Genomic DNA, 12948 nt, shown 5'->3' with positions numbered 1-12948 from the left:
GTTGCTGGCTTCCTGGCCTTTGAAACTTATCAGCTATTGGAGTGTATCAGCTTCCTTTCTACAGTTCAAATATAATCTCAGAACGTCAGAAGAGTTATATTTGACTCTTTTGTTTCTCTTTTGTATGTCCAAGTTTTTCACTGCTGCTTTTGCTTTTCCTTGACTTGAATCACCACCCTAGTACATAATAATCATTGTCATAAACCAACATTACTGTCCTTTATGCCATCTTCATAATAATCTAATTCAATCTCACTTTGAGCATGCCATTTTCCTATTCAGGAACTTAAAAATGGCTTCATATTTCTAATAATAATAATGAATAATTATTATGTGATACTTTAATATAATAATATATTAATAGGTAATTTTAGTAGAAAACACTATAACTTCGTTATATAATTAGTAATGTGTACTATCATTAATATTGGATACTATAATATAATTTTCTACTATGGTATCATAAATGCTATAATTATATAGTATTATAGTTTTTATTAATAATATGAATATATATATACATACTTCATTATGTAGTGAATTTTATATAATTAATAAGATAAAGATATTTTATTAATTCTCATGAATTATATTTCTATATTATTACATTATATTGTATAATACATTCCTCAGTGTGTTGCAAGAAAAAGAGAGTTTCAAGAAGTATATAAAATACACTTTTATACAATGACAAGTTTTTTACAAGAAGGAAATCTTAACAAGAACCCTCCCATTGGCCTATCATCATCATTATAATGCAGCTTGGTATAGTGAATAGAGCACTGCACTATATATAACTTTCAGTATCCACTTCAGTATATATTTTTTGGCTACCTACTTTGTGCACATCACTGAGATAGGCACTAGAGGCACAAAGAAAAAAAAAAAATACCTTGCCTCAAGGAGTTTACAACCTATCATTTCCTTTAAGACAGATGAAAGTTCTTAACCTCAGAGATTGTGATGTATTTCAAATGTGTGTATGTATATCTCTTTTAGTATAATGAATTTCCTTTGAAATCCTGTATACTTTGTCATACACACTTAAAAACATTATTCTAAGCTTTGTAAGACTGCCAAAAAGATTCATCACACCAAGAAGATTAAGAATTCCTGTTCCAAGACCTTAATCAGAATTTGCCCCAGGATGCCTTTTTCAGCTAACCCTGTGCAAATATAATCATCCTTTTTCTTCATTCCATTTTTTTAATAATTGAAATTTTTATTTTTATATATGTGAGGCAGAATGGCACTCTTCATGAATGGGGAATTAGTGGAAGGCTAGCCTCTCTACTATGCTCCATGTGTTGTCTGGTTAAGTCATTTAGTACCTAAGAATATATAATTTGTAGAATATGTGCCAATCTGCCTTAATGAAAAAAGTTTCCCTACCTGGGAGTTGCCTATGTTAATAATGGCTTCTTAAATGTACACACACACACACACACACACACACACACACACACACAGAGCCTTTCCAGGTGTCCTTTAGGACAGGGATTGCATATTGTCTCTTTTGCCTACCCACAGTGACTAGATTACTCTGCAGCTCATTATAGGTGATCAGTAAATATTAACAGAGTGGCAAACTGGGATTTTGACTCAGAGCAAACTGTAGCTTGCTGTATTTTGCAATCTTTTGTGCTTAAACCCACAATAAACAATACTTCCACAATGATCAGTTCATGGTGTTCTCCAGAATCTGCAGCCAAAAGCAAATAAGGATTTTCTATTGTTTTTTTTTTTTTTTTATCCCCAGTATGTTGCAAGAAAAAGAGAGAGAGTTTCAAGAAGTGTAACTGTTGCTTGTATCAACACTGTTACTTTTGCACAACGGTAAGTTTTTCATGACAAGATGGAAGGCTTAACAAAAAGTATCTACCCTCCCATTGGCTAATGTTAGGATCAGGATTTTAAAAGGTCCTTGATTTAATTAAATACAATTTTTAAAACTCAAGCTGTTTCCTGTTGGAGTCATGCATGTCTAATTTGTTCCTTGTGAGCTTGGAGTCACAAATATTAGGCAAATATAGTCCTGATTAGTGGCTAGTTTTTATATAAGTAATATTGCTACATCTTCTCTAAGACATCTCTAAATATCTCTAAAGACAGAGCATTAAGATTTAAGGGACTAGGAATTAGTTAAGAGCTCTAAGCAGGAGAATAATAAATTTATAGGTAGGTAGTTGATTCTCATGTAGATGCTACAGTGCTCAAAAGATCCCTTCCCAGGTAGTATGTGTTCCCTGATAAAAGCAAGTGTGCTTAATTATAATGTAGAATATTTTGAATACAAAATGATGGAAGATCCAAAATCCAATCCTATTCAATAGACCTCATTTAGGTACCCACTACACCAAAGCAACGGGAATTGCTACAAAGTTCTAGCTTGTGTAGTGCTTTGGAAAGAACCCTGAGCTTGTAGCACAGGATGGGAGTTTGGATCTCTGACTCTGTTACAAAGTAGCTCCAGCACCATGGCCAAGTCATTTCACCCTTCAAAAGCTTAAAATGGTTGGACTCAATGACCTCTAAACTTCCTTTTTAGTTCTTGATCTATGACTCTATGTACATAGATAAGTAAATACAAAATAATTTCAGGAGGGAGAAAGATTAGGAAAGACCTTGTGTAGGAGGTGGCTGCAGAGCTGGATTTTGAAGGAAATGAGAGGTTATATATAAGAGGTGGAGGTGAGGAGGGAGTAGCATTCCACGCATGGAGGTCTGCTTGTGCAAAGACACAAAAATGGCAGAAAGCCTAGGAGGCCACTTTAGTTGGAACTGAGTAGTGTGTGAGACAGGTTGAGGGAACACTGAGGTCAAGGAATAGAGAGAAATTGGATTGATTTAACTCTTAGACTATTTATTTCCCCATCCATTTTCTCGGATCATCCTCCCAGGCCCCAAGACCGCCATGGGAGGAAGACACAGTGCTACAGACTTGGCCAGTGACCAATTCTGTCTCTTTTTTACTTCATACCTATTTGTCTGTCCTCCCCTTCCCCCCTCCCCCATCTCCTGTTGATTTCTGAACAATCACCATAATATACACAATAAATTCTAAATTCTTGCCATAATTGTCCCATTCTCTTCTTATAACTTTTCTCTCTTACAGAAAAATAATCAAACCTCTTCAGCATTTGTTTTGCTGTAATCTTTTAGACACCCTCTAGACTAAGGGGAAAAGATATGTTTCTCCTCTAAACTTAAATCTTCCATTTGTATTTTGGGTCTTGTTCTTGCCTGTCTTCTCCAGAACGTTGTTTGTAAATAAACCTTCCTCCTTTGACTTATGGAATAGAATATAGAAAGGTATGTTCTGAATTTTGTAACTTATGATGTTGGGGAGTTGCCTAAAGCACTGAAAGTTTAGTCCAGGGTCACACAGTTTATGACAGAGAGAAGAATTTGAACGCAGTAATTGCTGTCTTCAGGGATAGCTTTCCATGAATTGTTCTATAGCTCCTTCATATTCATATACATAGCAGGCACTTAATAGTGGAGTAGAATCTTTTCCATGACCTTATTTTCACCTACTTCTAGACATGCTTAAGTATTCTTATCTTATAAAAGAAAATCAATCACCAAGCATTTAAGCATATGACAGTAACCAGGAGAGACACTGGGGACATTCTTAACTCCTGAGGAACTTATATTCTAATAGCAATAGCAATAAAAAACAATTAAAACAATTTTTTCTTGATCTCCTAGGGCATTTGAATTTACATTCAATCTTCTTCCTTTTGCTATCAAAGTCTGTCCACTTAAGGTTAAAGAATGTTCTATTCTCCAAGATTTCTTTCCATTCTCTCTAATTCCAAATTTTTTATTCTCCCTAAAATATCCACTTCTTCCTCAACTATTTCTCTTACATATTTAGCCTACTACTAATAATAAATACATTTATATAGCACTTCCAGGTTTGCAAAGCATTTTACAAATTTTAACTCATTTTAACTTTACAACAAAATTTTAAGTTAAGAATTATTATTCTTATTTTTAAACTGAGGCAAATGATTTGCTTTAGGGTAACAACTAGTAAATATGTGAGAAAGGATTCGAAATTAGGACTTTGTGAATTTCTGACTGTGTAAAGCAATCAATTAGGAAATTGCTGGACTATTTTTTAAGCAAGTTTAACAACTTGAGAATCAAAATAAAGCAAGCCCAAATCCCCTACTGCCATGGGGAAACTAGAACCATATTCATTCAAAGAGTCAGACCCACAGAAACCAGTGACACCTTTTTGTGAAATCCTTAGCTCAGCCTAGATTGGGAATAGATTAAAAATTAAGGAATCAGGGAGAGATAGTAGGATCTTAAGATTGGGTAGTTTGTTACCAAATAGTAAACATTTTAACCTATTTACTTACCAAAATATAAAACCTTTTAAAAGTCTGTAAATGAAGTAATGTATAAAGAGCTTTGTAAACATTAAGGAGTTATATATGTCAGCTTTTATTACTATTACTAACATCATAGCTTTTCTTAGTTGTGAAAACTAAGAAAATTTGAGAGCACATTAGTTCAGAGCCTACCTGAATGACCAAAGGTCAAAGAAGTATACTGTTCTATTAAGCCTGATTACAGAGAGGAGGGAAGGAATAAACACTTAGAATTAGAATTAGGGTTACCATGCTAGTAGTCAAGGGTGTACTGGTAAAAGCTTACCAACTAGCTCTCTAAAAAAACGCTTTTTTAACGCTTTTAAAGTTTAGTTGCATCACCAATATCTTTACCCCCTCCCATTAATTTCTTAACTCTATATGTTCAGTCAACCAAATAAATCAAACTATGATTTGTGCTTGCTATGTGCAAAGTACCATACTAAGTGCTTTTTCCATATTTTATCTCATTTGATCCTCACAATAAACCAGAATGTCCCACAGGTAGCAGAAGTGGGATTTTAACCCACATTCTCTGATTCAAATTACAAGATTCTTACTGTAGAATGACTTAAGAGTTTTACAAACACATGGTGAGTAGTAGAAAAGGAAATACAAATACATTGAATCAGAGCTGAAAAATGTCAAACATGAAGCCAAAGTTCTATAGTTCATAACCACTCTGAAGAAGTGTGATTTCAACCATAAATATAAATATATAAAAAAGCATGCTGCCTCATGACAAAATCTACCATGGTGCAGGACTTGGGGAGAATCTTTTTTATTTTTTTATTAATTTTATAATTATAAATTTTTTTGACAGTATATATGCATGAGTAATTTTTTTAATAGCATTATCCCTTGTATTCATTTTTCCAAATTTTCCCCTCTCTCCCTCTACTCCCTCCCCTAGATGACAGGCAATCCCATACATTTTATATGTGTTATAGTATAACCTAGATACAATATATGTGTGTAAATCCAGTTTTCTTGCTGCACGTTAAGTATTGGATTCCGAAGGTACAAGTAACCTGGGTAGATAGACAGTAGTGCTAACAGTTTACATTCAATTCACTTGGGGAGAATCTTAATCAGAATCTTTATCTGATTTTCTCTCTCCCCTGCCTCCCCACAAATATTGGATCAGTCACTGCTGCAATAGGCTCAGGAATGGTTCAGTAGATCTTTTTGCCTCAAACAGCTCTTTTCTTAGGTGTTTCTGGGGACTGAAGAAATGAAACCTACATTTTTCTAGCAGAGATTTTGCTGAGAGGTACCAATCTTAGACTCATCCTTCCCTCATCTTGGACCAAGATATAGATAGTGCAATAAAAGAAGTGTTGAATTTTTAGTCAAGACCTAATTCTGATTAAATGTCATTGTTGGAAGTAGCTTAGGTGGTACAATGCCTAGTGTGCCAGGCCCGTAGTCAGGAAAATCTTAGTTCAAATTTGGTTTCAGACACTAATTAGTTGTGTGACCCTGGGTAAATTTTCTTTAATTTCCTCATCTATAAAATGAGCTGAGGAAAAGGAAATGGCCAATTACTCTACTATTTTTCCAAGAAAACCCCAAAAAAGGGGCATAAAGAATTGAATGTGACTAAAATGACTAAACAACAACATTGTCAAATAGGTAGTACATGTTGAAGGCAATATTCGATTCATCCCGTGACTTCTTAGCTATCTTGTCCTCCTCACTCTTTTGTATATCTTAGAATTTTTTAAATCTTAAAATTCCAAGGCACTGTAGTACCTTGCACAAAATAAGGATATGAATATTTATTGAATTGATTTAGAGGGAGAAATATTGTCTAGATCAGGTTAAGTAATCCCTCTAAGCTTTGGCATCTTCTGAGTAATAGCTAAGGAAATTGATTTGATGATCTTCTGGCATTCTTTCTTAAGAGATATTTTATTCTTCTTACCTTGTACACACATTTTTACTGCCTCACTTTTCCCCCTCTCCCTTTCTTTTATGTCTATGTCTAATCTGCATAAGACTTTTGGTGATACCCTCAGATATTTCTTAGCTTAGCTCTTCTTAAAGAAATGAGAGCCAGAGTGATTGCTGACCCTTGTAAAATAACTTTGACAAAGATTTTTCTGACTACTTCTGAATCAAGAATGAAAAGAATGGAGAAAACAGAAATACTACAACGTTTCTCTCTTTCCTCCTTCTCCTCTAGGCGGGTAACAGTTTTATGTTTGCTTCATAAATGAAGCAGCTTTAAGCAAATTCATATTCTGTCTGGAGTGACAGACTCAGTCTCTGTCTGTACTTGCAACCCATGACTCCATAATGATGATTCAGAAATGGGGACAAAGTGTCTTACTGTGAAACCAGCGCTGAATTAATCATCTGCAAAGAAGAATATGCATGGAGCAAAACTCTATTTTAAGAATTTGGGGATTTGCCGTCTCATTTAGAACTGGTAACTCATGTCGGGAAAGGAACCTGCATTCCCTGGATTCCATGCACCATCCGCATGCCTCCAGCAACTGTAGTTTACCAAACATCTATATGTTCTAATCCTTCAATTGCCATCTGCATCCCACAGCTTAACCTGGTCTGTAGAAATGGCCTCGAGCTTGAATTGTGGAGATAAAAAAATGAAAGAGAAGCTTTAAAAAGCAGAGTTTTAAAGACACTATTATGGGAAGAGGGGAAATCTGAGAGATGCAGAAGGTAGCATGCCAGCCTTTAGTCTTACAGAACCTAGGTTCATGTTTTGGACCACATGACATGGAAACCAGTCTTTTTCTCTGCCCAATGAATATCATATTTATCCATCTCAAAAAAAAAGCCTACCGGATAATCTGACATGGTTGGCTGTCCATGCTCTCCATGCAGGGGAAGTTAATATTGAATTAGGACTGGTGATACTATCACAACACGGAGAAGCTCTGAAAAAGTGATCATATGAAGAAGCTTTCAGCACTGAATATCAGAAGGGGCCAACCTGAAGAAGACATTTGGTGCCCCTGGTGATATCCGCCCTTTTTTGATAACCACTATGGTGTGTATAGTTATGTTTCCAAAATATATTAGAGCATTTTATATACATATATTCTAGAAACCTTACACAAAGAGAGGCTTAGGAGAAACTGCTGAATGTATGGAGATCCCACTTAAAACTGCAGCTATGGGAGGAACATGGATGTGGCTTAGAATATTCATTATCTAACACAGCCCTAAACATTGATTTCAAAACCTTGGCCTTTGCAAAAGAGCAAGGAATCTAGAAACTTTAGCTAACGTAGTCTTTGTCATGTTCAAAATATCCATTTATTGAAGATTTGGCACTATTCATTAAGGGTATAATTGAGAGGGTTTTTTGTTTTGTTTTGTTTTGCTTTAAAGCTTTATTTAGTTTTGCATGTTGGCTTGCTGTAGAAAACACATGACTGCCTAGGACATATTTTGGAGAAATTTGGCAAATGTTGCTAAGAAGGGCAAAGGATAGTGATTTTGTCAGCACCGGGGATTCTTAGAACAAAATCTGCACCTTTACATAGAAGTTAATAATTGCCCTAGCATCACACAGCCAGCAAGTGTCAGGGATGTAATTTGAACTCAGGATTTCCTGACTCCAAGTCTAGTACCAAATCAACCATCCAATCTCCCTATACCAGAGCCCTTCATAATATGGATCCTTAGTTATTTTAAGCTAGGATTTTAAGTGTCTTGAAAAGACTTTCTAATGATATGTTCCATCTTCTAAAAGGCAGACAGTTAATTAAAGCCAATGAACAATTAATTCTTAGTTTTTTTTTCCCCTCTTAGATGTGTGTGTGTGTGTGTGTGTGTGTGTGTGTGTGTGTGTGTGTGTGTGTGTGTAAGAGAGAGAGAAAGAAAGAGAGAAAGAGAGAGAATGATTTAATGTGCCACAAAGCTATAAATGGAGCCAAAAGTGTATCCTTCCAAGCTGATGATTGGAACAACAGTATAATGATCCCCATAGACTGGCCACTGACAAAGTGGCCTCTTGACCCAGAAAAGACATGAAACAGTCATTGTTTTCCTTCCTTTGTATCAAAATGTCAGAAAGTCTCTATGGTGGTTGGAATCTTCAGTTTGGGCAATACTGTATGGACTGCCCAATTCTCCAAGCTTTAGAAGACAGTTAGATACATTTAACAGTAAAACAATGTTGAGTATAATTGTTTGATGCTAGTTAGTTGGGCACAGGCCTGTCTGTAGAGCAAATGCATAGCTTCACTATTATAGTCCAGAATTGACGAAATAGAGAGCACACAGCATTATTGGAATTAGCTGACATCTATCTCTGGGAAAGCACCTTGCGATTTCCTATTACATTCCTATCCCATCATTACATTGTCTTTTGAAGTAGCTTCAGAAGGTCTGAAGATCTTTGTGTATGACCCTTAAAGCTTTGCACCTTATTTTGAGAAACCTAGATTGGTAAAGAAATCAGCCCCATGACTAAATGGTTCTTGAATAGTGAAATCCAAATGATCCAGAATGAATACTGAAGTACACTTTTTTTTTTTAAATACACTGCCAATCTCAAATATCAGAAACTTCTGTTCATTTGGTTATTGAACTAGTCAGTAGTCATGCCATACTATAAGGTAAAATGTCATTTTAAAAAGTTTCCTTTAGGTAAGATTTAGATTGTTTCTAGTAAATCAAAGTGTTTTGGAAGATCTTGTGATGCATTTATTTTATCAACAAGATTCAATCTAATTTTAAACCTTCAGTGGAAAAAAAATTCATTTCTCATTCACAGCTGTCCCTATACCATTTCCCTAAAGGTGTGTCATCCACATTTCTTCTTACTGGAACATTTAGTCCTTCCACATTTCTTTGTCTTTAGCACAGAACAAGAAAAGAAAAATAGAGATGACAATTTCATGTATAGTATTTAGTACTGGAGCTTATATAAAATGCTGACTTTCCAGAATCATTTTTGTTTTTGTTTAGAATGTAAGAAGGGCCCATTAATCAAAGCAAGATTCACCTTTACCTAAGGTAAATTGGATAACTATTTGCACAAGTGATGGCTTTTCAACTCTTCTTGAATGAACAATTTGGATCACCTTCTACAAATGCATCATGATATTCAAGTGCACTTCAGATCTTGCAGTCAGGAAGAGTTGCTTTAATGTATGTTTTAACATTTGGAAACCCACCAAATTATGCATTTCAATATCTTTATGTTATTAAAAAAGCTAAGAGCCTAAAATGTAGGATGTACATAAAATCCAAAATGCCAGAAGATATTTTAAAATCAATTTGGGACAGACTAATCCGTAAATTACTTTTCTGGCCATTTGTTATTATTGTTTTTTCAAATGGGAAAATGAGAGAATTTTTTTAAGTCAACTCATCCTTCATATAATTTCAGAATGTGCCACCTTGAAACTTCCCTTAGAATCAGTCAATTAATCAATAAACACTCTTTAAGCATCTATGCGCCAGGTACCATGGAAGGTGTGAGGAGGAGAAGAAGATGAGTTTTTTAGCTTGAGTGCTCTAAGGAACATTATTATAATATTGAATTACATATTCATTAGAATTGGTAATACTTTGTTCTAGGAGACAAATAAGAGTATTTAAATTTCACAATGAGGGCTTTTTACAAGCAAATATACCTGTAAAAAGTCCATTTCTGAGATCCTGAAATATTTACTAAGCAAAAATGCATATCTATCTATATAATTATGTAGATATTTGTGTATTTCTATCACCACATACATACATACACACTATGGTTGCTTTCTCTTTACATTATTATTATTATTATTATTTAAGCACAGGAGCTGTTGAATGGAAGATCTAACAACACAGTGCCATTTTCAGTTATTTAACTCATGAGCTGCAAGATTCACAATATCTCCCCAATCAGAAAATCCTAGTCTCCTACACTATCAAGTGCTAGTGTAGGATTGCACACAATATCCACATGCCATGATTTTTGCAATGAGTGTGCTTGAAAAAAAGGACCCCGAATCCTTTTCGATGGATGCACAGGTATATTGTTGGTTCTGTTTTAGATTGGAGTTCTAATGTAAATGTATGTCAACACTACTCTGCATAGTTTGTTATGACTGAAGGTTAATTAAATCAAAGAAGTTTGTAAAATGTGATGTGTATGTGTATATACCGTATGTGTACTTTTTAAAATAGGTTTATGTCCTGACTCTTTTTTTTTATACTGGTTTGAATTTGAAATTACATTATATATACATATACTTTATTGTTCTAAATAAAGAATTTTATGCACTATTGTGAGATGGTCTTGTCATTAATGATTTTACAATTCTTCATATAATCATAGAATTACAGACCCTAAGATATAAAGGACAGCAAAGGTTACCTATGCCTGAATAATATTTCCTACCCTAATACTAACTAATCTAGACACAGCTTGAAGATTACCTCCTAAAGAAGCCCATTCTATATTTACACTGTTCTAATCATTAGGATTTCTCCCCCTTCCATCAAAACTAGATTTAATTTTATACATATATATATATATATTTTTTTTTGTGTGTGTGTGTGTGTGTGTGTATACGCACACACATTATCATCATCATCATCATCATCATCATCATCATCATCATCATCATCATCCCCCATCCTGGGTATCCTTTTCTGAATGCTGATGTGGTATCCAGAACTGAACACAATATTTTTCATTGATAATAATATTTTATTTTTCCAAATACATGCAAAGATAGTTTTCAACATTCACCTTTGCAAAACCTTGTTCCAAAATTTTTTCCCTCTCTTCTTCTCTTCTTCCCAAGAAAGCAAGCAATAGGTTAAGCATGGGCAGTTATTATAAACATATTTCCATATTTCACATGCAGCACATACACAAAAAAATCTGATCAAAAGGGAGAAAGAAAAGCAAACAAACAACAAAAAAGGTGAAAATGCTATGATTTGATCCACATCATTCTCTAAATGTGGATGGCACTTTCTATCTCACATCTATTGCAATTGCCTTGAATTGCCTCATTGTTGATAATAGCCAAGTTCGTTTCAGTTGATCATTCCATAATCTCATTGTTACTGTATATGATATTGTCTTGAGTCTATCCACATTACAGCCTCACCAAAACTGCATTCTAAATGTGATCTCATTAAGACAGTATTATCTATGCAGTAATACTCTGCTTTGGGTGTGAAAAGGCCTAAGGCAGGTCTCTATTTTGAATAGTTGTGTAAGATTGGACAAGTTAAATGGGTCTAAAGTAATTGTTATAGCTACTTCATGGAACTGATATGAGGAAAATTCTATATAAATATGAATTGTCATTATAAAATGATAAGAACCATCTGAATTGGCAAAAAAATATACAATTATAAGATTTGATTCAATTTTGTTTAATTTATTGAAACATAGATATGTGTGAAAAATTAGGGGATGCATGCCTTGAGAAGATCAACTTATTGACTCTTGATTCTAAGCTGCTAATAAAATGATGGAATATTGGGTCCCAAATAAAAGCCCAGAAAGAAAGCATGGTTTAGTAGGTGGAAAGGTCTTCTTAAAGATAGGATGGTGAGCTGGATTCTAGTCCCAGCTCTTAAATTTACTGACTGTGACCTTGAGAAGAGGGAGAAGACTAAGCATTTATAGAGCACTCTATTATGTATCTGGCTCTGCATGGCTGGACCTAGAAGGCTCTGGAAGAGAAAGTGAAGTTAGTGACTTTGTATAACTCTGTTTTATTTGAATCCAATTCACTTGCATGTCATGGCATCAACTATCTGGTGTCATAGTAATTTTCAAGAGTACGTGTGAGTAAAATGTTTGTGGCAGCCCTTTTTGTAGTGGCAAGAAACTGGAAACTGAGTGGATGCCCATGGCTGAATAAATTATGGTATATGAATGTTATGGAATATTATTTTTCTGTAAGAAACAATAAGCAGGGTGATTTAAGAAAGGCCTGGAGAGACTTACATGAACTGATGCTGAGTGAAATGAGCAGAACTAGGAGATCATTATAAACTTCAACAACAATACTATATGAGGATGTGTTCTGATGAACATGGCTCTCTTCAACAATGAGATGATTCACTAGTTCCAATGATCTTGTGATAAAGAGAATTATTTGCACCCAGAGAGAGGACTATGGGAACTGAATGTGGATCACAATATAGTATTTTCATTTTTTGTTGTTATTTGCTTGCATTTTGTTTTCTTTCTCAGTTCCTTTTTGATCTGATTTTTCTTGTGCAGCATGATATTTGTGGAAATATGTATAGAAGAATTGCACATGTTTAACATATTGGATTACTTGCCATCTAGGGAAAGGAGTAAGAAAAAAGGAGGAAAAAACGTTTAGAATACAATATTTTATAAGAGTGAAAATTATCCATGTATATATTTTGAAAATAAAAAGCTTTAATTTAAAAAAAAAAAAAGTAGGTGCTAATGTTATCTTCATTTTTCATTTGGGAAAAGTGAAGGCTAATGGTTAATCAGTTCTCCCAGGGTCACCCAACTAGTAAGTACCTGGGGTCATGTTTGAATTTAGGTTTTCCTAGCTCTAGACCTAATAGCTTCCTCAACTTTAGGTAAGTA

General features: G+C 34.5%; 1 protein-coding gene across 2 annotated transcripts in view; it reads left to right on the top strand.

The window, feature by feature from the left end:
- The window catches only part of KITLG (KIT ligand), a 119459-nt gene extending 108824 nt beyond the window's left edge, over positions 1-10635 (top strand). For both annotated transcript variants that reach the window (XM_074271101.1, XM_074271100.1), the window contains 2 exons: positions 1760-1836; positions 6574-10635. In XM_074271101.1, coding sequence (XP_074127202.1) covers positions 1760-1799 — 40 coding nt within the window. In that variant the 3' untranslated portion in view covers positions 1800-1836; positions 6574-10635. The remainder of the gene's footprint in view (positions 1-1759; positions 1837-6573) is intronic.
- Positions 10636-12948: the final 2313 nt, after the last annotated feature.

This window comes from Sminthopsis crassicaudata, chromosome 5, assembly GCF_048593235.1.
Source record: "Sminthopsis crassicaudata isolate SCR6 chromosome 5, ASM4859323v1, whole genome shotgun sequence".
In the NCBI taxonomy this organism is placed as follows: Eukaryota; Metazoa; Chordata; class Mammalia; order Dasyuromorphia; family Dasyuridae; genus Sminthopsis; species Sminthopsis crassicaudata.
The sequence above is the reverse complement of the archived record's forward strand: the minus strand, read 5'-3'. Positions and strand labels throughout refer to the sequence as shown.